The 24,422-nt window shown below is 56.4% G+C and overlaps 1 protein-coding gene across 1 annotated transcript in view; it reads left to right on the plus strand.

The window, feature by feature from the left end:
- The window catches only part of FER1L5 (fer-1 like family member 5), a 54,866-nt gene that overhangs the window by 27,929 nt on the left and 2,515 nt on the right, over positions 1 to 24,422 (plus strand). Inside the window, exons 20-48 of the mRNA XM_055539266.1 lie at positions 3,637 to 3,761; positions 4,852 to 4,952; positions 5,710 to 5,887; positions 5,966 to 6,121; positions 7,119 to 7,250; positions 8,536 to 8,699; positions 9,014 to 9,128; positions 11,427 to 11,529; positions 12,283 to 12,446; positions 12,565 to 12,738; positions 12,971 to 13,112; positions 13,235 to 13,312; positions 14,368 to 14,549; positions 15,145 to 15,321; positions 15,643 to 15,732; positions 16,989 to 17,135; positions 17,215 to 17,377; positions 17,483 to 17,508; positions 18,352 to 18,402; positions 18,524 to 18,628; positions 18,948 to 19,067; positions 19,610 to 19,771; positions 20,001 to 20,092; positions 20,693 to 20,863; positions 21,076 to 21,224; positions 21,664 to 21,803; positions 23,113 to 23,201; positions 23,452 to 23,547; positions 23,900 to 24,041. Of these exons, the coding sequence (XP_055395241.1) occupies positions 3,637 to 3,761; positions 4,852 to 4,952; positions 5,710 to 5,887; positions 5,966 to 6,121; positions 7,119 to 7,250; positions 8,536 to 8,699; positions 9,014 to 9,128; positions 11,427 to 11,529; positions 12,283 to 12,446; positions 12,565 to 12,738; positions 12,971 to 13,112; positions 13,235 to 13,312; positions 14,368 to 14,549; positions 15,145 to 15,321; positions 15,643 to 15,732; positions 16,989 to 17,135; positions 17,215 to 17,377; positions 17,483 to 17,508; positions 18,352 to 18,402; positions 18,524 to 18,628; positions 18,948 to 19,067; positions 19,610 to 19,771; positions 20,001 to 20,092; positions 20,693 to 20,863; positions 21,076 to 21,224; positions 21,664 to 21,803; positions 23,113 to 23,201; positions 23,452 to 23,547; positions 23,900 to 24,041 (3,734 nt within the window). The remainder of the gene's footprint in view (positions 1 to 3,636; positions 3,762 to 4,851; positions 4,953 to 5,709; positions 5,888 to 5,965; positions 6,122 to 7,118; positions 7,251 to 8,535; positions 8,700 to 9,013; positions 9,129 to 11,426; positions 11,530 to 12,282; positions 12,447 to 12,564; positions 12,739 to 12,970; positions 13,113 to 13,234; positions 13,313 to 14,367; positions 14,550 to 15,144; positions 15,322 to 15,642; positions 15,733 to 16,988; positions 17,136 to 17,214; positions 17,378 to 17,482; positions 17,509 to 18,351; positions 18,403 to 18,523; positions 18,629 to 18,947; positions 19,068 to 19,609; positions 19,772 to 20,000; positions 20,093 to 20,692; positions 20,864 to 21,075; positions 21,225 to 21,663; positions 21,804 to 23,112; positions 23,202 to 23,451; positions 23,548 to 23,899; positions 24,042 to 24,422) is intronic.

Below are 24,422 nucleotides of genomic sequence, written 5' to 3' on the forward strand. Positions count from 1 at the left end.
GTTTGTCTTTTTATAAAAAGATGGGAGTCTGTCTTTACATTGCAGGAGTTCTTTTACAAGGATACAATTCCTTTGTCAGATAGGTTCTGCTAATATTTTCTTCCTCTCTGTGGTTTATTTATTTCTTATTGTGGCCAGGTATCTTGCTGCTGCTGCTGCTAAGTTGCTTCAGTCGTGTCTGACTGTGCAACCCCATAGACTGCAGCCCACAAGGCTCCCCTGTCCCTGGGATTCTCCAGGCAAGAACACTGGAGTGGGTTGCCATTTCCTTCTCCAATGCATGAAAGTGAAAAGTGAAAGGGAAGTCGCTCAGTTGTGTCCGACTCTTAGCGACCCCATGGACTACAGCCTACCAGGCTCCTCCATCCATGGGATTTTCCAGGCAAGAGTACTGGAGTGGGGTGCCATTGCCTTCTCCGGGCCAGGTATCTTACTGTGGCTTTAATTTGAATTTCCTTAACATCAAATGATACTGAGCATCTTTTCATATGCTCTTAGCCATTCATGTGTCTTCTTTGTTTATATGTTTAATTCAAGTCTTTGCCCATTTTTTCAGTTGGGTTGTTTATCTTGAGTTGTAAGAGTCCTTTATATGTTCTGGATACTTTATCAGATATAGGATTTGCAAAAAGTCTGTGGCTTGTCTTTTCATTTTTTTAATGGTATCTTTGGAACTGCAAACATTTTCAACTGACTGAAGTTCAGTTTCTTTTTTTTTCTTTCATGGTATCATATGTAAGAACTCTGCCCAATTCAAGGTCATAAAGATTTTCTACTTTTTCTTCTAAAAATTTTACAGTTTTAATTCTTACATTGAGCTGTATGGTTCTTATTTTGGCCATGGCACAGCATATGGGATCTTAGTTCCCTGATCAGGGATCGAACCCTGACTCCTGCAGTGGAATTGCAGAGTCTTAACCACTGGACCCCCAGGGAAGGTCCCTGTGGTTCCTTTTGAATTATCAATAATTTTCATATGAGTATTCAGTTTTTCAATCATCATTTGTTAAAAAGATTATCCTTTTTCCAGGTGGGTTTTCTTAAATTGTGTTTTTAAATATTCTGTTTCATTGTTCAGGTTTTCTGCTATTGGGGCTCCACTTATGGGCTTAACAATTCTCCTTACTTTTCTTCTGTATCTGTCATTTTCTCCCTGATCCTTTTCGGCTCTTTATTTCTATCTTATTTTGGTCATTTTTCTTTTTTTAATGTCTACTTTTATTTATTTGGCTGCGCTGGGATTTAGTTGCAGCATATGGGATTTCCAATCTTCATTGAGGCATGCTGAATCTTTAATTGTGGCATGTGGGGTCTAGTTTCCTGGCCAGGGATCGAACCCTGGGCCCCCGACACTGGGAGCACAGAGTATTAGCCACTGGGCCACCAGGGAGGTCCCCGGTTGCCTTCTTCTTTCTTTGCCTCTCGCTGGATTATCTGCTGAGTCTGATCCCTGTTGGGCTTCCTTTCATGCCGTCTCCCTTCCTATAATGTTTTTGTTTTCTCTTCTGTTCCTTTTCTGAGTTTTGCCAGCTCACATATCCTCGTCTGAGTCCTGAGTTCGCTCCGGGGGAGTGTTTTAGCTGCACTCTGCCCCCATCCAGCCGTGGCTCCCGCTGTCTGTCTTGTCATTCATCCCCCACCCCCAGGTGACTTCCATCACCCTTCAACCCTCACAGCTCCTCAGGCACTCACAGCTGATTCTGGCAGCCCTTATGTGTATTTTGAGCCTGCAGACTATATCTATCTCCTTGTTTTGCTGAAAATGGAGTTATTTCCCTTCTCCTTGTTGCTTTTGTATGCTATCCAAGAGCAGCAGAAGAAAATTGCCATCTTGTGTCGGCTTGCTCACATCTGAGAGCCCCAGTCCTGGATCTCTGTTTATTTATCATTCCTGTGAGTCACTCAGTGCGAGGGTCTGAAACTGGTGTCCTGCCAACAATTCAGGAAAATTATAAGATACTTGCTCTTTGAAAATGACCTCTTACCCTTCTCTCTTCTAGCTCCTTCTCAAATTTACTCTGTCCTCTGTGGAACTTCTCATGCTGTTCCACACGTTTGTAAATCTTCCTTCTGTATTTTTCATCTCTCTGGGCTGCATTCTGCATAATTTCTTCCAGATCTTTTAGGAAAAGCCGTAGGTAACTATTCTATTAAAAAACTTTTGGCAGCTCCCTCTCTCCCACATCATCCTTCTCCATAGCATTTTCCACCACTGACACACTGTATTTTATATATTTTGTCTTTTTTGATCCCAGTGTTTTTTTTTTATAATTCTTGAATAGACTTCTGATTCGAATAGACTTCCGATTCAAATATAACACATCTATGGAAAAGTACACAAACCAAAGTATTCAGCTCAATGAATTATTGCAAAGCAAACATAGCCACATAACAACATTCAGACCATGAAACAAAATCCCAACATCCCAGGGGCCCCTTGAACCTGCCACCCCCCACCCACACCAAGGGCTGCTGTCCTTCTCCTAACTGACAGTTAGTTTTGTCTGGTTTTTAACTTTTTATTTTTTAACTTCTCTTTCGTTTTCTTTTAATTTCTGGATTTAAAAAGTTATCTATGTATTTGGCTGTGTCGGGTCTTTGTTGAGACACGTGGGATCTTTTGTCGTGGTGCACGGCCTCTCTAGTTGCTCCGAGTCGTGTGCGATCTTAGCTCCCCCACCAGGGATCAAACCCAAGTCCCCTGCATTGCAAGGCAGGTTCTTAACCACTGGACCACAGGGAAATCCCCAACATAGCTTTACAGGGGACGCAATTCAACCTATTTCACAGGGGTGTCCTCCTAGACCGCCCACCTCAGACAGTGCTCGGCTGTCTCTCCTGATCTCTGGGCCCTGGCAGTTGTCACAGAGAACAGCCAGTTCTCCAAGATTTTCCAGAAACTCAGAGGACAGATGTCCACTTTGCTTCCACTTGCCTCACAGACTTTCTGCTTTGACCTTATTTTCGGTTTCCTGTGGATTTTATTTCAACTCAGCAAAATGTCTCAGAAAAAGAACACCATGTGTTTCATCTAGCTTTCCCTGCCCTTGTTTCAATAAAAATCACGGCCGGGGGACCCAGTCTGCCAGGCCCATCACTGGCGTTTGACCATGCCTGCCCCTCCACCCCCCTCCTCTGCACAGGCAGGCCCTTTATCTCAGGTTTCTACCCACCCTAACCAAACTCTGGGTCTCTGAACCCAGGGCCCACTCCTCCTCTGCCCCAACACCCAGAAGGAAGACCCCACCTCAAGGCAGACCCGGGCCTCGGCATCTCGCCTGAGTTAGGGGCACAGGCTCTGGAACTGAATGCCTGCATCATACCACCTGGCTGAACCATTGCAGGGAAACCACTTCCCATCACTAGCTTGGGTTTTCCCACCTGTGAACTGGGGACTTTGTGACCCGAGTGACATGGAGCACTGTGAGGGCCCCGTTAGGCCAGCTATGCTCATCAAAGCATATCCATCCTGAACGGGCCCACAGCCTACCCTCCAGCAGGAGGGGTCCAGTTGGGATGCTTTAGCAGATCACCCCCTAGAGGAATGGAGTGGCCCAGGGAAGGTCCTCTGAGAGTGACACGGTGAGGGGTGTCCCTCAGACACCCCCTCCCCACACACGTGGCTCTGTGTTTCAGGGAACATCTACCATTACGTGCCCTGGTACAACACCAAGCCCGTCGTGGCTGTGACCTCCTTTTGGGAGGATGTCGGCTTCCGTATGAACTGCCTCAACCTCCTCCAATTCACGCGGGATCGCCTGGTGAGTCGTGTGGGCAGGGGAGTGATGGGGGCCGGGGAGGACCCCTGGTTTGTTTTTTTTTTAATTTGTCTACACCGGGTCTTTGGTTGTGGCATACGAACCGTTAGTTGCCGCATATGGGATCTAGTTCCCTGATCAAGGATGGAACCCGGGCCACCTGCCTTGGGAGCATGGAATCTTAGCCACTGGACCACCAGGGAAGTCCCAGGACCCAGGCCATTGATGGGAGACTTGGGGAAATGAGCCGCAGCCTTAGGAATCTGGTCACTCAGCTCTCTCATGCATTCCACACCAGTTGAGGTGCCAGACACAAGCACCGAAGACATGAGGATGCGTAGACACAGTCTTCACCAGCAGGGAAGTCGGATGTGCGATAGTTAGGGCACAGAGCAGCAGGGCTGCAGTGGAGATTCAGATGCTAAGAGCCACAGGGGCAGAGAGACTCAGGTGGGACGGGTGAGATGAAGAGAGGAGAGTCAGAGGAGCTGCTGGAAAAGGAGATGACATTTGAGCAGAGTCTTGCTGGGGTTGGTGGTGGGGGTGCAGAGAAAGGAACACTGGGCAAAGCCATAGTGATAGGAAGTTCGTGGGTGGCTGGGGTGTGGAGGTGATGAGGAAATAAGACCAGCGGAGCTGGGAAGGGTCAGATCACAAAAAGTCTTAGGTGTGTGTTGAGGGGGGAAGCCACCGAGCGGTTTTAGGCAGCAGAGCCCCCCTGGTTCCCCCACCTTAGATGGTCTAAGCCTGAGGTCAAGACCCTGTGACCCCTTCCCTGTGACCCATGGTCCTGGTACATCCTGGCTTCTTCCTTCCACCCATTTTTTCTGTAGGGTAGTCAGGAGGGGATCCTAGCCTTCATTGGTATGTGACAGCTTTGGATATGGACATCTCCAGGTTACCCCTCCGTTCAGTTCAGTTCAGTTGCTCAGTCGTGTCCGACTCTCTGTGACCCCATGGACTGCAGCACGCCAGGCTTCCCTGTCCATCGCCAACTCAAAGGTCCCTAAGCCCTGGCTGAAAGCATCCTAGGCCAATCAGCCTGTCCCAGGGGAGCCCCACACTCACATACTGCTTCTCTCCTGCTGGGCAGAAGGCCAACCTGGACACCCTGAAGTCCATGAGGAATCCGAGGGACCCGGCTCTGCTTCCCCAGTGGGAGAAACTGCTGAGGGAGCTGGTGGAGGACTGCAAGTAGGGGCAGGGGGCACCTACCCCTGGGGCTAGGGCTGAGCTAGATCAAGTCTACACAAGGCCTGGGGCACAGACCAGACCCTACAGAACAACTACCCTACCGCCTCCCTCCTGCACCCCTACCTCCCCAGGAAACATAAGCTCAGATCTCTCTCCAAACAACAGAGCTGCTTCTCTGCCATTCAGAGACCCCCCAAAGAGAGGAGAGGTCACTGCCCCCTCTACATCCACGCCTGATGATCTTATCAAACCAAGCTTCTCTCCATTGTCCAGATAAGCCCTGCACGTCCCAGCCCACACCTTCTCCTCCATCACTCCTTGCCACAAGAAGAGCCCTTGTAAGGCCTCTCTTGGGCCTGCAGCCCACTTAGATCCCCTCCTCCCTGGGTTTGGTTGGCCCCCCTCTCACAGCTCACACCTCTGTCCACGAGGAGGTCCTGAGCACGGGCCTGGCACACCGTGGGGGCTGGGAGGACTGGAGCAGGAGGTATGAGAACCCAGGGCCAGACCCACAGCGAGCGTGCTTCCTGAGGAGGGCAGGCAGGGCTCCCTACCACTCGCCAGGCTTGCACTTTGTCTGCAGGCCTGTCCACCAGGTTGACCAGCTGTTCCGGCCAACTTGGTCTCAGAGGACCGGTCAGCTGGGTCAACCAGTAGGGCAAGCTCTCCGGTCCAGGGAGGACACTGAGGCTGGGTGGGTGGTGAGCAGGTGAGATGGGACGGAGACCAGCCCCCGCTCCCCCGGTCCTGGCCACAGGCAGCCGCTGCCCTGCATGACCAGTCAGCCCAAAGCCACCAACCTGGACAAGAACAGGTGGAAGCTCCGCCGCCTCCTTCTGCAGGAACTGGCCCAGAAGGCCAAGCAGGCGCCCCCCAGGGACATGGTGGCCACTGCAGAGGGCTGGCTGTACCGCCTCAATGCCGTGCTCCCCGAGGTGGGTGTTGGACGCTCCGGCAGGCAGCGGGCCCTGGTGCCGGCTCCTCAGGCGGGCCTGACGCTCTCGTGCCTGCAGCCGCAGATGAATCTCCCGGACGTGATGATCTGGCTGATGGCCCGGGACCAGCGGGTGGCCTACGCTCAAGTGCCTGCCCACAGCATCCTGTTCTCCCCAAATGGGGCCCGGCACTCCGGCAGGTTCTGCGGGAAGACACAGACCCTATTCCTGCAGGTGGGGGGGCCGGGGGTCCTCAGGGGAGGAGAGGGCCCAGGACACCCCAAGGGAGAAGCCCTGAGCCCCCCACCCCAACCCCGGGGAGCCCCCATGAGCCTCTGGAGGGCATGCCCATTTCCTCTCTGCCGGGCCCTTTCCCAGGAGAAATGGAGTTTACACAAAGGGAGGCGGGAGCCTGGGGCCATCGGCATGGAGCCGATGCCAAGTCCATGACCATCATAAATGTTCCTCAAGTTTGTCCCCTCCATCGTCCTCAAGCCTCACTTGGTCCTGTCCCTGTTCCCTCTCCCCTGGTCCATGATTGGCTGCTATCTACATATTTAATGCCTTCAAGGTTTGGGCTCCAGCCCTTCCTATCAGATGCAATCCATAAATAAGGCTGACTGAACACAAGTCTCCAGTCCTGAAGACAGTCCTAACCTCCAGGCTTCCCCCTCCCGCCCCCGGCGAGGCAGTTTCTCAAAGACTCCCTGGCTCCCCATTGCCCTTCCCGCTGTCATGGAAGGCTCTGTCCCAACGGTGTCCATCTGAGTCCTTATCTTACAAGAACACTGAGACTTGAATCCTGGTTCTATGGCTCACTGGCTTGTGTGAGTTGGGGCCAACTGTGTCTGGCCTCAGCCTGCTCCTCTGTGAAATGGGCTGGTGATGAAGGTGCCCGCTCTGTAGTGGTGCGTGAGCATCAGAGCACGCGTGACGCGTGTGGAGCTTAGCGCAGTGCCTGGCACAGCGCACAGCAAATGTCATCGTCAGCGTCACCATCAACACCACCACTCCCCAGAGCATTTCCAGGCTCCCTAGTGGCCCTGCCCCTCCACACTCCTGCACCCCACAGCCTGCACAAGACTCTGTTATGCCCGTCACCCAACTCAGTGTGAAGCCCCTGCTCCTGGGGCTTGGGGTGAAGGGGCAGGTGTGTGTGCCCCTCCCTAACCCATGCCCCTGCCCCCGGGGGACCCGAACCCCTGTGGTTGCTGACCTGCTTCTGACTCAGTACCCAGAAGGAGAAGGAGAGAAGGACACCCTCCCCGCCCAGCTCCGGGTCTGCATGTGGCTTGGCAATGTGACTGACAGCAGGGACCTGGAGCTGCTCCGCCAGGGCGAAGTGGTTGTGTATGCAGAGACGGTGAGTGGGGGCGAGGCGGGGGGCTGGCGGGAGGGTGACTTGGCACCAGCCCAACTCCGACAGTGGAGAAAAGATCGCTGGCAGAATCTGAGAACCGTAAAAGGAGCTAGAGGGAAGTGACAGAGACTAAAGGAGTCCCTTGTTGACAAGCCATGGCCTTGGTAACAGGAGGGCAACTGAGTGGTCCCCTGGAGCCAGTCACTTTCACCGGGATGGAGCTTTATGGGGAATTTCTCCCAGTTAGTTCAGGGCACATAAAGTGAGTAAGGCTCAGACTGCTTGCAGGGTCCTTGTCCATCATTAACATGACAGCCCGGGACCCCTACCCACCTCAGCTAGGGAGGGGCAGTTCTGAAACAGAGGAACTGGAAACGGGGTAGCTTCCCTCAGAACCCCTCAGGGGGTTGGGCGAGCAGCCGGCCAGAGGTTGCTCTACAATCAGAGGAGGGGGAGGACACGGCTCACGAGAGGTCCTGAGAGTAGAAGGGAAATAAGTTTTGAGTTTCAGACTTCCCAGGTGGCTTAGTGGTAAAGAATCTGCCTGCGATGTAGGAGACCTGGCTTCAGTCCCCGGGTCAGGAAGATTCCCCTGCAGAAGGCTACCCACTCCAGTATTCTTGCCTGGAGAGTTCCATGGACAGAGGAGGTTGGCGGGCTACAGTCCATGACTCGCAGAGTCGGACATGACTGAGCAACTAACACTTCAGACTTTTTAACTGAGTTAAAACCTGTTTTCACGGTTCCTATGTTGCATGCTGTGGATGGAGAGACGGCAGGACTGGGAGGCGCCGAGACAGAGCGGGGTTAGGATGAGTGCAGGGAGCAGGGGCTGCGTGTCCCTCAGGGGAGTGTGGAAGAAAGTTCCAGACCCAGTGGCAGTGGTGGAGCAGGACTGGGTTCCCCAGTGACGTGGGGAGGACAGGTCACGCCGCAGGCAACCAGCAGGCTCTAACGCAGGCATCCGCCCCACTCCACTCCTCCACAGCTGAGCCACCTGGGGTAGAGGTGACCTCTGAGCCTCAGCCTCATCACCCGTGAAATGGGAGCTGAAAGGGGCCTGCACGTGAGCACTTGATTCATGGCATCTGCCTGTGCTGACGGACAGCGGGGGAGGTGCTGTCCCATCACAAGTGACTGCACAGCTCCTGCCCCCGGGCAGGTCCCACGCCCTTTGTTGCCTGGCTTCCTGTTTCTAGGAGGCGCATACAGCCCAGGGTAGGAGGCTTTGGGCAGGTGCCGGGTGTGTGGAGGGGGCTGTAGGCACTGATGTTTTCCCCTCTCCCAGTATGAGAACCAGGCCAAGTTTAAGGACCAGTGGGGACAACAGTTCCTGCAACACTGCCCCAACTTCTCGGACGTCACGGGGCACAAGGCCCTTCCCAAGGAAGATTTCAAAGAGCCCCACGGATGGCACTGGGCGGGTCCGTGGACAGTGGAGCCTCAGAGGAGGTGAGGCTGGGGCATGGGGCCTGGAGCCTGGGTGCCCCTGGACAGGCAGCCTTGGAGCTGGCACTTCATTTTACCCAGGAGGGCCAGTAGGCAGCAACTCAGGGAGGCAGGCATACAGCCACTGAAGCCTGGTCCCGGGGGACCTGCCCACCGCACTACCCTGCACGGTAGGCCCCGCTGCCCAGCCTTGCCCAGAGCAGGTGCTGCTGCCAGGTGTGGGAGTGCTTGGCCAGCAAAGGAGGACCCCAGGGGTCCATAAGCTCAGGGAACTTGTGCTGGGAAGTGCTGGGAACTTGGGGTCTCGCCGCCCCCAGGCTGCTCCTGGACACGGACATCAACAAGAGCCAGGTGCTGGAGGAGGTGTATGAGAACCAGCGCCGGGATGCCATGGGGACCTGGGTGCCTGCCGCCATCCCCAACACGGATGTGGTGAGCAGGAGGCATGGGGGACAATCCATGCTCCCGGTGTGGGGGGGCCTTGGAAGCTGGGAGCGCTGGATGAGTGGGACCCTGGTGAGCACTGATGGGGTTTGTATCCCAAGGTGGCAGGAAGAGCTGCCCTAAGTGGGACTGGAAGAAAGGCAGAGTGTCTCCATCCCCTGTGCAAAGGCAGTGCTTTTACCCAGAATAGGAGGCTCTGTTTGGAGCTGCTCTAAACCAACACTGCCCGAGAAAACGTTTTTGTTTTTTTTTAACTTTTTATTTTTGATTGCAGTAAAGCCAATTAACAATGTTGTGATAGTTTCAGGTGGACAGCAAAGTAACTCAGCCTCACACATGCATATATCTGTCCTCCCCCACACTCTCCTCCCATCCAGGCTGGCACATAATGTTAAGCAGCTTTCCCTGTGCTAGCCAGTAGGTCCTTGTTGATATCCATTTTCAGTTCAGCAGTGTGTGCGTGTCCATGCCAAACTCCCTAACTATCCCTTCTCCCCTAGCAACCATAAGTTCATTTTCTAAGTCTGTGAGTCCAAGAGAACTTTCTGTGATGATAAAAAATGTTCTGTATCACCACTATCCACGTGTGGCTATTGAGTGCCTGAAATGTGGCCCTTGTGGGAGTGAGGAACTGAACTTTAAATTTTGTTTCTTTTCTATTTGGCCACACTGCACAGCTTGTGGGATCTTAGTTCTGTGACCAAGGATCAAACCTGGGCCTCCGGCAGTAGAAGCTCAGAGTTTTAACCATTGGACCACGAGGGAATTCCCAAATTTTGTTTCATTTTAGTGGACTTAAACAGAAGGAGCCCCAGGGGGCTGGTGGGCTTCTCAGGTGGCTCGGTGGTAAAGAATCCACCTGTCAATGCAGGAGACACAAGTTCAATCCCTGGGTTCAGATGATCCCTTGGAGAAGGAAATGGCAACCCACTCCAGAGTTCTTGCCTGGAGAATCCCATGGACAGAGGAGCCTGGTGGGTCACGGTCTATAGGGTCGCAAAGAATCCGACACAGCTGCACAACTGAGCACACGCACGTGGAGGCTGGTGGCTGCTGACTTGGTCAGTTCAGTTCAGCTGCTCAGTTGTGTCCGACTGTTTGTGACCCCACGGGCTACAGCATGCCAGCCTTCCCTGTCCATCAGCAACTCCCAGAGCTTGCTCAAACTCATGCCCATTGAGTCGGTGATGCCATCCAACCATCTCATCCTCTGTTGTCCCCTTCTCCTTCCACCTTCAATCTTTCCCAGCATCAGGGTCTTTTCCAAGAAGTCAGTTCTTTGGCATCAGGTGGCCAAAGTATTGGAGTTTCAGCTTCAGCATCAGTCCTTCCAATGAATAATCAGGACTGATCTCCTTTAGGATTGACTGGTTGGATCTCCTTGTATTCCAAGGGATTCTCAAGAGTCTTCTCCAACACCACAGTTCAAAAGCATCAATTCTTCAGTGCTCAGCTTTCTTTATAGTCCAACTCTCACATCCATACATGACCACTGGAAAAACCACAGCCTTGACTAGACGGACCTTTTTTGGCAAAGTAATGTCTATGCTTTTTAGTCTGCTCTCTAGGTTGGTCATAACTTTTCTTCCAGGGAGCAAGTGTCTTTTAATTTCATGGCTGCAGTTATCTGGAGCCCCCCAAAATAAAGTCTATCACTGTTCCCATTGTCTCCCCATCTGTTGGATCTTAGTTTTCTGAATGTTGAGTTTTAAGCCAGTTTTTTCACTCTCTTGTTTCACTTTCATCAAGAGGCTCTTTAGTTCTTTGCTTTCTGCCATACGGATGGTGTCATCTGCATATCTGGGATTGTTTCTCCCGGCAATCTTGATTCCAGCTTGTGCTTTATCCAGCCTGGTATCTTGCATGATGTACTCTGCATATAAGTTAAATAAACAGGGTGACAATATACAGCCTTGACATACTCCTGACTGGACAGCGAGATTAACTCACGTCTTGCAGGCTGGTCTCCTCTGCACAAGGGCAGAGCTGGCTTGGGTGTGGGCAGGCAGCAGCATCCACCTGAGATTCAGTCACGCTATTTTACTTTCATAGTCACATGTATGGTTATTTCCTACTTATGTTGAGTGGTTATATAAAGTTGATATAGAACTGATAGTGCTTATATAAAGTTTCCTTTCAAAAGTGCATGTACAGTTCAGAAGGGCAAACCCATGAAAGCACATTAAGTGAACACTCGGATGGCACTAGACGTAAGAGGCACCGTCTGCTCCGGGGGTGGGAGCCCACGACGGCTGCAGTAGGCCCGCCCTGTCTGTCCACCCACAGAATGGAGAGCCCGTGGAGGCCCGGGAGATTGTGAAGTGCCCCCAAGGCTGGCACGTGAAGCAAACCTGGGCTGTGGAGCTGAACCATGCAGTGGACAACGAGGGTCAGTCCTCTGGACGCTGGCTGAGGGCGGAAGGGCCTGGAGCTGAAAACCGCCAAGCTCTCGGGTGGAGTGGGCCTATGTCCCTGGGGTCCCCAGCCTTCAGAGAGTGGGGCCACCCTACTTGCCACAGACATGGGCCCCAGCTTTAAGACAGGTGTGTGCATGCATGCTAAGTCACTTCAGTCGTGTCTGACGCTTTGCAGCCCCATAGACTGCCAGGCTCCTCTGTCCATGGGGATTCTCTAGGCAAGAATCCTAGAGTGGGTTGCCATGCCTCCAGGGGATCTTCCCAGCACAGGGATTGAACTCGAGTGTCTTCTGTCTAACCTGCATTGGCAGGCGAGTTCTTTACCACTACCTTCATCTGGGAGGCCCACGTGCTGAATGCCTCCTAGGCACATGAACTGAGGTCAAGTCCAGAGCTTGGTTCACCCTAGTGGCCCCAGGGAAGGGGTAATGAATGGGCTAGGAGTCAGGAGACGGGGCTCAGGGTGCAGGCTCTGCTACTTATGAACTGGGTGATGTGTGCGGGTCCCCGGACATCTGTGAGCTCACCTTCTCCATCTGTCAGATGGGCTGCTGGGCTCAGGCCACCGGGTGATGCTGGGTGACCACACCTTTCCTTGTGGCCAGACAGACCTGGATATGAGGGACCGCACTGCCCCCTTGGCCTGCCCTTCCCGGGGCCTGTGTCTCAGGCCCATCCAAGCCCGTGGCCCCTGGGCACCCACGGGCCATGTCCTGGCCCCGCAGGCTGGGAGTATGGTGTGGGCATCCCGCCCTCGGGGCTGCCCCAGGTCTGGAACTCGGTGGAGAAGACCTACTACTCACGCCGGCGCCGGCGCTGGGCGCGAGTGCGCTACCGGGACCACGGGCGGCTGAGCCACGAACAGGAGACTCTCTCCTTCCTGCAGCTGGTGAGGGGCTGCCCGGCAGCGACTGGTGGGACCACGGGGCGGGAGGGGGGCCCACAGAGGGGGCCCACCCACTCCCACACCCACACGGGGTGAGAGGGCGCCTCTGCTCTTCCTGCAGCACCACCCCGGCCTGGCTGAGGACGAGGCAGGCTGGGAGTACGGCGTCTTCGGCTCCAAGTTCCACCTGAACCCTGAGCCCCAGAGCCGCTTCCGCCGCCGCTGCTGGCACCGCAGGCTGGCCCCCAACAAGGTCAAGGGCATTGCACCCATATTCCTCCTGGAGGGATCCTTGGTAAAGCCCCAGTGGTCTAGGGGTCTCCCCCTTGCAACCCTGCCTCCGGAGCCAGGGCACACCTGGTGGGGCAGGCAGCCAGAGATGCCCCATGTGGTCAGATGCAGTGACCGCCGTGGGGTGGTGGAGGGGACATGCTTGGGCTTTGGCTGGGGAGAAGGGTGACCTGGGCCTGGGCTGGAGGTGACAAGAAAGGCACCCAAGAGCCTCAGGGAGTCTGTCCTGGGCACAGAGCACAGATATGAAAGAGCAGGCGAGGAGGGTGGACATGGTGTCGTCCACACGGAGGCTGGACAGAATCATGAGTTCTTGGAGGGCGCCCCCGGGGATCACCCAGATGCCCAGCCTGCCTTTCATCTACTGCATCTTCAACCGTGAGCGTGCAGCGAGTCTGCCTGGGTGGCCCCAGATGCCCCCAGTGCCTGAGGGCAGGGAGCAGGGGGCCTGGGTGGGGGGCCTGAAGGCAGGTGGCAGACATGGTTCCTCTCTCTCCCAGAGCCCCACTACTACCAGCTCTTCTGCTACATCTACCAGGCCCGGAACCTGATGTCCAGCCACGTCCAGACATTCCAGGGTAGGCAAGGGCACCCCTTCTCCGCCAGCCTCTCAGGGACCCCCCATTTGACCACTCAGCAGTACAAAGGATGGCGAGGGAGGGGTGACAACCATGCAGACCCCTGCCCCCAGCAGCTCATGAGCCTGGTTTGCGGAAAAGACACGGAAACAGTGGACACAGGATGGGCACGGTCTGTCGGCATGTCCCCATCACCGTGAGGTCAGGAAGGGGAGGCTCCACCCAGAGGAGACCACTGAGCTGGGCCGTGAAGAGGGCCGGGGTGGAGGAGACATGCAGGCTAGAGAGAGGGCGACAGGCTTGGGCCCCACTTGTCCCTTGCGTGGGACAGATGACAGGTGGGCATGAGGTTTGGCAATTTCCGGCCCCACATGGAGATTTCAGGTGCCCTGGGCTGGCAGTGGCCCTCTTTGTCAGGGGTCAGAGTGCTGGATGGGGTCTAGCCGGGGCAGTGGGTGTCTGCTGGGAGCTGTGTCCATTGGGAACATCGAGAGGGCTTCCCTGGTGGCTTAGCAGTAAAAAAAAAAATTGCCTGCAGTGCAGGAGATTCAAGAGACGCAGGTTTGATCCCCGGGTGGGGAAGATCTCCTGGAGGAGGAAATGGCTACCCACTCCAGTTTCCTGCCTAGAGAATCCCATGGACAGAGGAGCCCGGCAGGCTACATAGTCCATGGGATCGCAGAAAGTCAGACACCACTGAGCAGCTAAACCACCACCAGCCTCTTCCAAAGGGCCTTGTGATGTCCCCTGATGCCAAGGCCACTTGCTGATAATGAGGAGGAGCAGCCATGTACATGTAGCCTGGCCCCCAGAACCCCTCCAGAGAAGCCATGGGGCGCTCTGAGTCTGTGACGCCTGGACCCCAGCCATGACAGTTTAAGGTGGCCTCTGGCTCTGCGCCTAACGCTGAGGTGGCCTTCTGGGGGAGCTGGAATGGCTGCGGCTGGCGGGCCCGAGCCTCCCTGGGCACTGGGTCCGCTGGTGCTAGCGGCTCGAAGAGAGGCGGGCTTCACTCAGTAGCTCCAAGGCACCACCTCCTCAACTTCCGCCCCCAGGGCCCTTCATCAGGCTGGTCTTCTTGAACCACAGCCAGTGCACCCAAACCCTGAAGAGCTCTGCAGCCCCCACATGGGCCCAGACGCTCATCTTTCAGCACCTCCTTTTGTACGAGAACCCTCAGGACACCAGAGAGAGCCCGCCTTGTGTGGTGTTGGAACTGTGGCAGCGGGACCCCCAGGTGAGGCAGGCTGGGCTGGGCAGAGCTCCGAGGAGACTATTTTATTCATCTTCTTTTATTTGCTTCGTTGTTTGTTGTGCAGCATGACTGGGGCTTCCCAGGTGTTGCTAGTGGTAAAGAACCCGCCTGCCAGTGCAGGAGACATAAGAGATACTGGTTCGATCCCTGGGTTGGGAAGATCCCCTGGAGGAGGAAGGCATGGCAAGGCACTCCAGTCTTCTTGCCTGGAGAATCCCATGGACAGAGGAGCCTGGCGGGCTGCAGTCCATGGGGTTGAAAACGAGTCGGACACGACTGAGCAACAGCACGTATGCATGCACGCGCAGGAAGGGACCTTAGCTGTCTGGCCAGGGATTGAATTCGTGCCCCCTGCAGTGGAAGTGAGCAGTCCTAACCACTGGACCACCAGGGAATTCCTGTGAGGAGTCATTCTTGTAGAGGAGAATATTCAGAAAGTGCTCAGTGAGGCTGATTCGCAGAGCACATGCTGAGAACATAAATGTCAGCCCTGACCCTGGTGTCGTCAGAATCCTGGGAGGAGCTGGAATGCTGCCAGCCTGGCCCCCAGGTTCTGTGACTTCCCCCTTCTCTGCAGGGCAATGAGACACTGTGGGGACGGAGCATATGGCACCCGGTGGTCTGGCTGGACGCCCAAGACCGGATCCTGCCCCCTATGAGGTGGCACCCCCTTGTAAAAGGGCTGGAGGACGAGGAGGGTGAAATCTTGGCGTCCTGTGAGCTGATCCTTGAGACTGAGGTGCTAGGAGAGGGGGCCCAGCTGGGAGGTGGGGTGCTCAGTGCCCCCACCCAGCCCCGCTCCTCTGCCATGGGTTCCCACAACCAGCAGCTCCCAAGCCCAGTCCCTCAAGAAAGCCCTGGGGGGCCCTGGCTCAGACACCACTGGGCTGGGTGGTGCCGACCTGCCCAGCCTCTCCATGACTCCGCCACTAGCTTCTGCCCAAAGGGCTCCAGGGCCGCCTCAGCTGAGTGCTCTCAGGGTCCTGCTTGAGTGGGTGAGGGGCACAATAGGACCAGACCAATGGGGCCTCATGCTCCCTACTCCCCTGCCTCATCCCTTCAGAGCCTCAGACAGCAGCTGCCCATGTTAAGTGTGCCCTGGAAGAATGGCATCTACATCCTCCCCAAGAGCATCCAGCCCACGCTCCGGAAAATGGCTATTGAGGTGACAAAGTGTGGAGCGGGGCAGGCGGGCGGGCAGGGCACAAGCTGTCCCCAGAGCAGTTGAGCATCAGGGAGTACTCTCTGCTGACCCTCTTGTGCCTTCTGCCTACCTGATCAAAAGCTTGGACCCCAAGAAGATACCCTGTGAGAGACACAGGGAGACAGGAGAGACGTGAAGGGCAGAAGCTCTGATAGAATATTTTGCAGCATTTTAATGCAAATCTCTGCAGCAGCAAAATATCATGAGGTAGTGCTAGTGGTAAAGAACCTGCCTGCTAATACAGGAGACGTAAGAGACACGGGTTCGATCCCTGGGTGGGGAAGATCCTCTGGAGAAGGAAATGGCAACCCATGCCAGTATTCTTGCCTGGAGAATCTCATGGACAGAGGAGCCTGGTGGGCTACAGTCCAGGGGGTCGCAAAGAGTCGGATATGACTGAGTGGCTTGGCACTCAGCAGGTTGTAGACAAAGGGCTTTAGCATTCATTACCTACTGTGTGTGAGCCTCACGTGGCCCCTGAGCAAAAATTAGGGACTATCACCATCCAAAGAAGGAAATTCAGTCTCTGAGAAATAACACAGCCACACACAGCAACACAGGGGCTCAGTGGCAGCAGCAGAGTTGAGGCCCGGTCCTGCCAGACTCCAAGTGCCAGGACATTTCTCACCTCTTCTGAGAGTAGCATGGAAGGCCCCATGTTAGAACCCACATGCCTGCCGCAGACCTGGCCAAGAGTGGACAATGGTCAGGTCTTCCCAGCACCACAGCCCGGGTCAGGCCAGGTGGCTGGTTCCCAGTCTGCCCCGAGGCAGCTCTGTGAGGAGGGTGTGGACCGCTCGTGGGGTGCCCAGTGTGGGTCCACTGAGAGCGAGGTCTCAGGGCACTGTTCCGCTGACTGGCCATGGAGCTCTGTGGGACCCAAGTCACCCATGAGCTAGAGGGCACAGCCACGCCTAGGAGCCCGGGGACCACATCAGCTGCTGTAGGCCTGGGAGGCAGCCAGCATCAGCATCAGGAACTCAGCCCCCAGAGAAATGATTAGAGGCCAGACAGGCAGCAAGGGAGCAAGGAGGAGAGGGACAGTGCCTGGGCCTGGAGCAGAAGCGCTCCTTCTCACAGGAGAGGGGGCCTGAGTGTGCCGCCAGACTCTCCAGCACCCAGCCTTGTGCCCTGGCCCTGCAGCCCCCTAGCCAGGCCGGGCCCCCGACGCAGAGGCGCCGCCTGTCCCCATCCTCACCCGCTGTCCATCCCGCCAGATGCTGGTCTGGGGCCTTCGCAACATGAAGCAGGTGCGCTCGCCCAGGCTCCTGGTGGAATGCTGGGAGGAGTCCCTGCAGACTGAGCCCATCAGGGACTTCCAGACCAATCCCAACTTCGCCCAGTCAGCCCTCCTCCTCACGCTGGTAAGGACGCTGTGGGCGAGGGCTGGGACAGTGCCCGTCGTGCGGAAGCCTCACACCCTGGCCTGTCCGGGGGCTGCAGTACATGCCTACGGAGGAGACCTTTGCACTGCCCCTGGTGCTGAAGGTGGTGGACAATCAGGACTTCGGCCAGGAGACCGTGGTGGGTCAGGCCAACGTTCACTCTCTGCAGCCCTACTTCTGTGACCCCTGGGCCGAGGACTACGTGCCCCCGCGACCCCCAAGTACGACCCTCTCTCCCTGCCCCTCCCCCGGCCTCACCCACAGGGGTGCCCCTCCTCCCCTTCCTCCCCTCTCCCGAGACTCACAACTGCGCTTTCTCCACTCAGCACTGTCGGTGAAAAAGTACCAGGAGGTGAGTGAAGGGCCGGAGGCCCTGGGCCGTTTCAGGAAATGGCCCTTGTGCCTGAGGCGGGTAAACAGAGCTCTGATGTCTGTGCCTCCAGGGTGAGGCCTGCTTGTTCACGGAAACTCAAGAGCAGCAATTCTCAACCTGGGCTGCATATTAGAATTGCTCAAGAATTTTAAAAAGCCCTGATGGCCAGGCTATTGACCAATTGCTGGGGGTAGGACCCAGGTGGCATAAATCTTTTTTTTTTTTCCCAACGGCTTTTCTGGTGGTTCAGATGGTAAAAAAAAATCCTGCCATGTGGGAGATCTGGGTTCGATCCCTGGGTGGGGAAGATCCCCTGGAGAAGATCCCCTGGAATGGCTTACTCACTCCAGAATTCTTGCCTGGAGAATTCCATGGCCAGAGGAGCCTGGCGGGCTACAGTCCATGGGGTCACAAAGAGTCAGACACGACTGAGTGACAACGCTTTCATACCTCACCCCACCCAAGTGATTCCAGTGTTTCTGAACTTCAGAACTGCTGCCCTGGAGCAGCATCTGTTAACTTTCAATGCACAGGAATCCTTGGGACATCCTGAACAAATGCAGATTCGGATCCAGGAGCCTGGGGTGGGGCTTAAGGCTCTGAACTTCTGAGCCTTCCGGAGTTCAATCTGGGCTGCGGGCAACGAGAACCTAGAACAAACCTTCCCCTCCTTCTTGGCCCCCATCCTATGTCTGAGGACCCCTGAATTAAGAGGCCTCTGTGAATAGGAAGGGAGCCATGACCTCGAGCCCGTTCTCCCCTGGGAAGTGGGAGGCGATGGGCAGCTGGGCCTCGCCTCGCTCATGTGCAGTCATTTTTCAGCTCCTAGGTTACCTCTATGAGAAGTTCTGGTTCAAGTCCAGCAAAGCTGAGGTGATGGAGGCTCAGCCTCAGGGAATAAGGAACAACCCTGGGCAGCTCAGGGGAAGGGTGGGGGCAGAGGAAGCCACTGTGCCCCTTCCCCAGGGGCCAAAATGCCCCCTCTCCCTGCCAGGACGAATATGACCAGGAAGTAGACTGGTGGAGCAAGCTGTTCTGGGCCACCGGAGACGCTCCCCAGACCTTGAAGTACAAGTACAAAGACTATCATACCCTGAAGGTTCGCAGGCCCCTGAGAGCGAGGACCACTGAGGGATGGGGCAAGTCTGGGGGGAGGCCAGCACATGGGTACCGAGGCCTCAGGGAACGGCCACACTGGTGGAGACGGGGAGAGGGGCGGCAGGCGGTGTTCCCACACCATTTTCACAAGACTCTGGGCCACAAGACCCGTGGCCACACTCTTTCAGGAACCAGTGCTCCCAATGGCAGCCGTGCTGACCCCAGGGGTCCCTCCGCCCGCCCCATCCTAGGAATGCTCCCCTGTGGCCGGGCCCTGACCGGCTGCCCCCACCAGCGGGGTCCTCCGTGCCCTCCCACAGGTGTATGACTGCGAGCTGGAGGCTGTGCCAGCCTTCCAAGGCCTGCAGGACTTCTGCCAGACCTTCAAACTCTACCAGGAATGGCCCAGGCTGGACAGCCCTGTGGTAGGGGAGTTCAAGGTGTGTGTCCAGCCCTGCGTGGCTGCAGCCATCACCCTGGGCCCCTTCTGTCTGGGGGAAGACTGATAGGAGCCCTGGTTCTATATGTTCATTTTGAGGACGGGCATGGAGGGCTTGACAGTCTTGGGAGTGGGGGGCAGAGACTGACCTCTGCAGGGACTCAGGGTTGCCTCCCCTGATGCAGGAAGGGCTAGGGCTTTTCAATTCCCGCTCAGGCTCAAGCTTTTGAAAAGTAGTGCGGACCTGGAGGGGTGGATGGGGGTGGAAAGAGAGCCCCCTTCAGCAGAAACCGGGAGCTCAGTTCCTGCGTTAACACCCCTTTGAATGCCCTTCCTGATCACCCCTCCTGAACATCGTGGTCTTCGCTGAGCATCTCTGCAGCACTTGCCCCCACCGGTCCTTGTGGGTTTCAGGTCCTGCCATCCTCAACACAGCCCACTCTTCTGACCTGGGACCCGGGGCCCCTCCTGGAGGGAGTTACACAGCCAGGCCGCTGCTGCCAGGCTGGAGGCCAAGACCTTCCCTCCCTGACACACGCACAGGGCCAGTTCCGCGTCTACCCCTTTCCTGAGAACCCGGAAGCTCCCAAGCCCCCTCGCCAGTTCCCGCTTTGGCCTAAGAAAGAGGACTTCCCCCAGCAGTGCCTGGTGCGGGTGTACATTGTGCGAGCCTTCCACCTGCAGCCCCAAGACTTCAATGGCCTGGTAACCAGCACCCCCGAGCCGCGGCACTCGGCCTCCCCGCCCTGCCCACCCCTACACCTCACTCTGCACCGCAGCATCCCGGAGCTCCCTCAGGCTGACGCCCAGACTGCCGACTTCCCAAAGGCTCCGTCTGCACAAGGGGCTCCTCTCTGACCCACTCCTGCGTTCCCTCACCAACCCGGGCTGATTCCTATTTCCTGTCCTCCCCTCCCTTCTCTCTCAACCCCAGTGTGACCCTTACGTGATCCTGAAACTGGGACAGACGATGCTTGGCAACCGGGACAAGTACCAGCCCAACACTCTGGACCCCATCTTTGGCGTGTGAGCCGCCCAGTGCGCCGGGTCCCACACCCCTACTCTTCTCCCCCGCGGGTCAGGAGCAGTCCTGGAGGCAGAGAATTCTTCTAGCTCCTGCGTTCCTAGCATCGTGTTCAACGGATGGACAAAGCACCCGCACCAACGGGCAGCCCAGCTCTCCCCTCCCTCTCTAACACGCTGCCCTGGAAGGGAGCTCAGAGTCCTGTACCCCAGGCCTATCAAAAGTTACTCCCAGGATTTCCCTGGTGGTCCGGTGGCTAAGCCTCTGCACTCCCAATGCAGGGGGCCTAGGTTTGACCCTGCTCAGGGAACCAGATCCCACATGCTGCAACTAAGAGTTCTCACGCCACAACCAAAGATCCTGCGTGCCACAACTAAGACCCAGAGCAGCCCCCCCAAAAAAAAACAAAAAACAAAAAAAAACTGCTCCCACCAGGACTGAGGGCTGGTTATTGGCAGAGGACAGACATGCCAGGTTCTGCTCTCTATATCCACCGGGACCAAACAGAGTGGCGCACAGGCACGTGGGGCCAGGATGCTGGAGAAACGGAGGCAGGTGAATAACACGGTCCTCAGTCTCTGTCTCCAACACCCTCCCCCCAGGATGTTTGAACTGAGCTGCACCATCCCCCTGGAGAAAGACCTAGAGATCCAGCTATATGACTTTGACCTATTCTCACCTGATGATATGATTGGAACCACAGTCATTGACCTTGAAGACCGACTCCTGTCTGGCTTTGGAGCTCGTTGTGGGCTCTCCAAATCCTATTGCCAGTGAGGACCTGAGCTGGGGTGGGGCGGGGCGGGGGCGGGTGGTGGGCAAGGGAGCAGGTGAGGGTGGAGGAGGGAACCCACAGCTCCCCTTGAAGACATCTGCATCCCGAGCCGGGGAGCCGGGGCCCAAACCCATCTGCAGGCCTGCTGCCAGCACCGGACAGCCTGCAGCGGGAAACAGGGGCTTCTCCAGGACTCGGGTCTCCCCACAGGTCAGGGCCCTTCAGGTGGCGGGATCAGATGCCCCCAAGCTTGCTCTTGGAGCACCACGCCAAGCGAAAGGGACTACCGCCGCCTCTCTTCAGCCCTGAGGGTGACTCTGTTTATTACAACGGGAAAAAATTCGAACTGCAAAGCTTTGGTGAGAAGCATACATACCTGCCAGCAAGCGCAGGGCCAGGCCTCTGCCTCCAGTGGGGCTCAGGATGGAGGCATTGCCAGAGGGCATTGCCCCCCAGCCTGTCCCCTGCACACATGCCAAGTTGCTTCAGTCATGTCCGACTCTGTGTGAACTATGGACTGCGGCCCGCCAGGCACCTCTGTCCATGGGGTTCTCTGGGGATGGAGTTGGTTGCCATTTCCCGTTCCAGGGGATCTTCCCAACCCAGGGATTGAACCCACAACTCTCTAACCTGCATTGGCAAGAGGGTTCTTTACCACCAGCGCCACCCTGTCCCATATCCTCCTATAATGGATAACCAAGTCCACCTCCCAGGCTGAGGGTGAAGGCGGGGCCCACGTGGGGGATGGGAAGGCCCCTGACTTCCTGATACCTCCTCCCCATCCCCTCTCCGATACAGAACTCAAGCCCCCTAGAGCGCGCTTCTTGGGATCTAAGAAAGAGCGCCTGGCTCTGTACCTCCTGCACACCCAGGGGCTGGTACCCGAGCATGTGGAGACCCGCACTCTGTACAGTGACAGCCAGCCGGGCATCGACCAGGTATGAGACTTGAGGGGCCAGAGCGGGAGGCGGGGAAGCCCCACCATCTAGGATGAGAGGGGCAGGAAAGGCCAGGCATGCACAGGTGCGACTGCAAAGATGGCAAATCTGCTCTGGGTGTGTTAATAAGAAGCTGCAGCGATGTCACGCAGAGTGGAGACAGTCAGAGCTGGAAAAGTTGCCGATGAAAAACTGAGGCCCCGTGTCTGCTGTGGAAGCATTTGGGGGCCCCACCCGCCAGGGTCAGACTTCATAACCCTGACTTGGCTGTGAAATGCAGGCTCTGTTTTCTACGCAGCAAGGAACCCCAAACAAAAAGAATAAAAATCCCCACAGGCACCCCAGTGGTCCCCCATCCTCCAGCCACCAGAATGGCTCAGGGCATTCTCCCCATCTCTCGACCTGACAGCACGTCCTACGTAACAAAGTTCTCCGCTGAGCACTTTTTAAAACCACCCTCACTGAACTTGTCTTCTCCTTCAGTGGGGCCGGTTTCAGAATAAAACTAGGTCACGTGGTTTGAAGGACTCACCGTTGGTAGCTCTTTTTGTTGCTCTTGTCCAGTTGCCAAGTCGTGTCCGACTCTGTGACCCCATGGAGTGCAGCACGCCAAGCTTCCCTGTCTTTCACCATCTTCCGGAGTTTGCTCAAACTCACATCCATCGAGTCAGTGATGCTGTATAATCATCTCACCCTCTGTTGCTCCCTTCTCCTGCCCTCAATCTTTCCCAGCATTAGGTTATTTTCCAATGAGTCGGCGCTTCACAGCAGGTGGCCGAAGTATTGGTGACTCCTTCTTGCTTTCTTCTCTCCCCTTTCCTCACTGGTTCTATCCCTTCTTGCCTAGACCTCTGTGCTTGGTATCCTTAGGATGTGGTTCCACAACATGAAATGACCTGGAGATCACCAAGCTTACCCTTTTTCAGGGCCACTAGGTGGTTAATCAACACAGCCCCCATCCCATTCGTAGCCCCGTGAGAGAGGCTGTCAGGCAGGGCCTGTTAAATGGCACCCCCTGCAGACCCCAGTACATGTGATGCCCCGGCACCACAGCCCCCAGCCTCACAGCCGCCACACGCCACAAGCGTGTTCTCCTCGCCAAAAAAGAAAGTGGAAGCTGGCGCGTGGTGTGCTGACTTCCTATCTGAAGTCCATCGACCTCCCAGATCCCCCAATGCTTAGTGCTAGAAACACAGCCTCAGCAGGCCTAGACCCTGGGATGGGTACCCCCACCAGGCCAGCATGCGGAGAGTGGGGAGTAGCGGGGCGGGGGGGTTGGCCAAGCCCAGCTTATCCTTGTCCACTCTAGGGAAAGGTGCAAATGTGGGTGGACATCTTCCCCAAGAAGCTTGGGCCTCCCGGCCCCCCAGTCAACATTGGGCCCAGGAAACCTAAAAGGTGAGTGATGCCAAGCAGGGCGGCCCAGCCAGTGTGCGGGGCACCAGCAGGCTCCAACCCCGAGTTACTGGGACACTTTCCCTCTGCTGGGACTCTAGGGCGCTGCTGCTTCATGCAGCACCCCCAAGCCCAGCCTGACTTGCGTGGAAATGGAGCACAGCCCCCCGCCCCCCTCCCAGGCCTGTTCCTTTGCTGAGGCTGCGGTTGGGGAGCTATTCCTCCACAAAGCTTCAGACAATGGTGGCTGCAGGTATGAGCTCCGCTGCGTTATCTGGAAAACCACCCTTGTGGACCCGAAGGAGAAGAGTTTAAGTTACGACAGGATAAACGACATCTATGTCAAAGGGTGAGGGGGCACAGGGTGCCCTCCGGTGTGCCAAGTTCTGTCATTCCTGGGGGTGCTCCTGGTCTCGGGGCATGCCGGGCAGCCCTCCCCCCAGGGCTCCAGCTCAGGGAGTGGGGATGTTCCTGATCTCAGGGTGTGCTGGGCAGCCTTCCCCCTAGGGGCTCCAGCTCAGGGAGTGGGGATGCTCCTGATCTCGGGGTGTGCTGGGCGGCCTTTCCCCCGGGGCTCCAGCTCAGGGAGTGGGGATGCTCCTGATCTCGGGGTGTGCTGGGCAGCCCTCCCCACCGGGGCTCCAGCTCAGGGAGTGGGGACAATCAACCAAGAACCCCAGGTGAGAAGACTCTGGCCCCAGGTGGCTCTTCGGGCTGGAGAAGGACATGCAGAAGACGGATGTCCACTACCGCTCCCTGACGGGGGAGGGCATCTTCAACTGGCGGTTCATCTTCACCTTGGACTTCCTGGCAGCAGAGCACGTGTGTGTCCTGAGCGAGAAGGTAACATGCCCAGGCTTCACAGGTGGCACAGTGGTAAAGAATCCACCTGCTGATGCAGGAGACACAGGTTCGATCCCTGGGGTGGGGAAGATCCCCTGGAGGAGGAAATGGCAACCCACTCCAGTACTCTTGCCTGGAGAATCCCATGGACAGAGGAGCCTGGCAGGCTAAGTGCACGGGGTTGCAGAGTCGGATGCGACTAAGTGACCGAGCACACAGCCAACAGGCCCGAGGTGGGGTGGGGGTGAGACACGCTCCTTCCCTCCCCCCAGAGCCTGCGAGTTGCACAGAGACACTTGGAATGTGGCCTCCTGCCACTCCTACTCCATGGCCGTCCCATCGCTGCTGGGTGGTGAGCGGCTCAGTGGCCATGAACTCTCA

This window comes from Bubalus kerabau, chromosome 11, assembly GCF_029407905.1.
Source record: "Bubalus kerabau isolate K-KA32 ecotype Philippines breed swamp buffalo chromosome 11, PCC_UOA_SB_1v2, whole genome shotgun sequence".
Taxonomy (NCBI): Eukaryota; Metazoa; Chordata; class Mammalia; order Artiodactyla; family Bovidae; genus Bubalus; species Bubalus kerabau.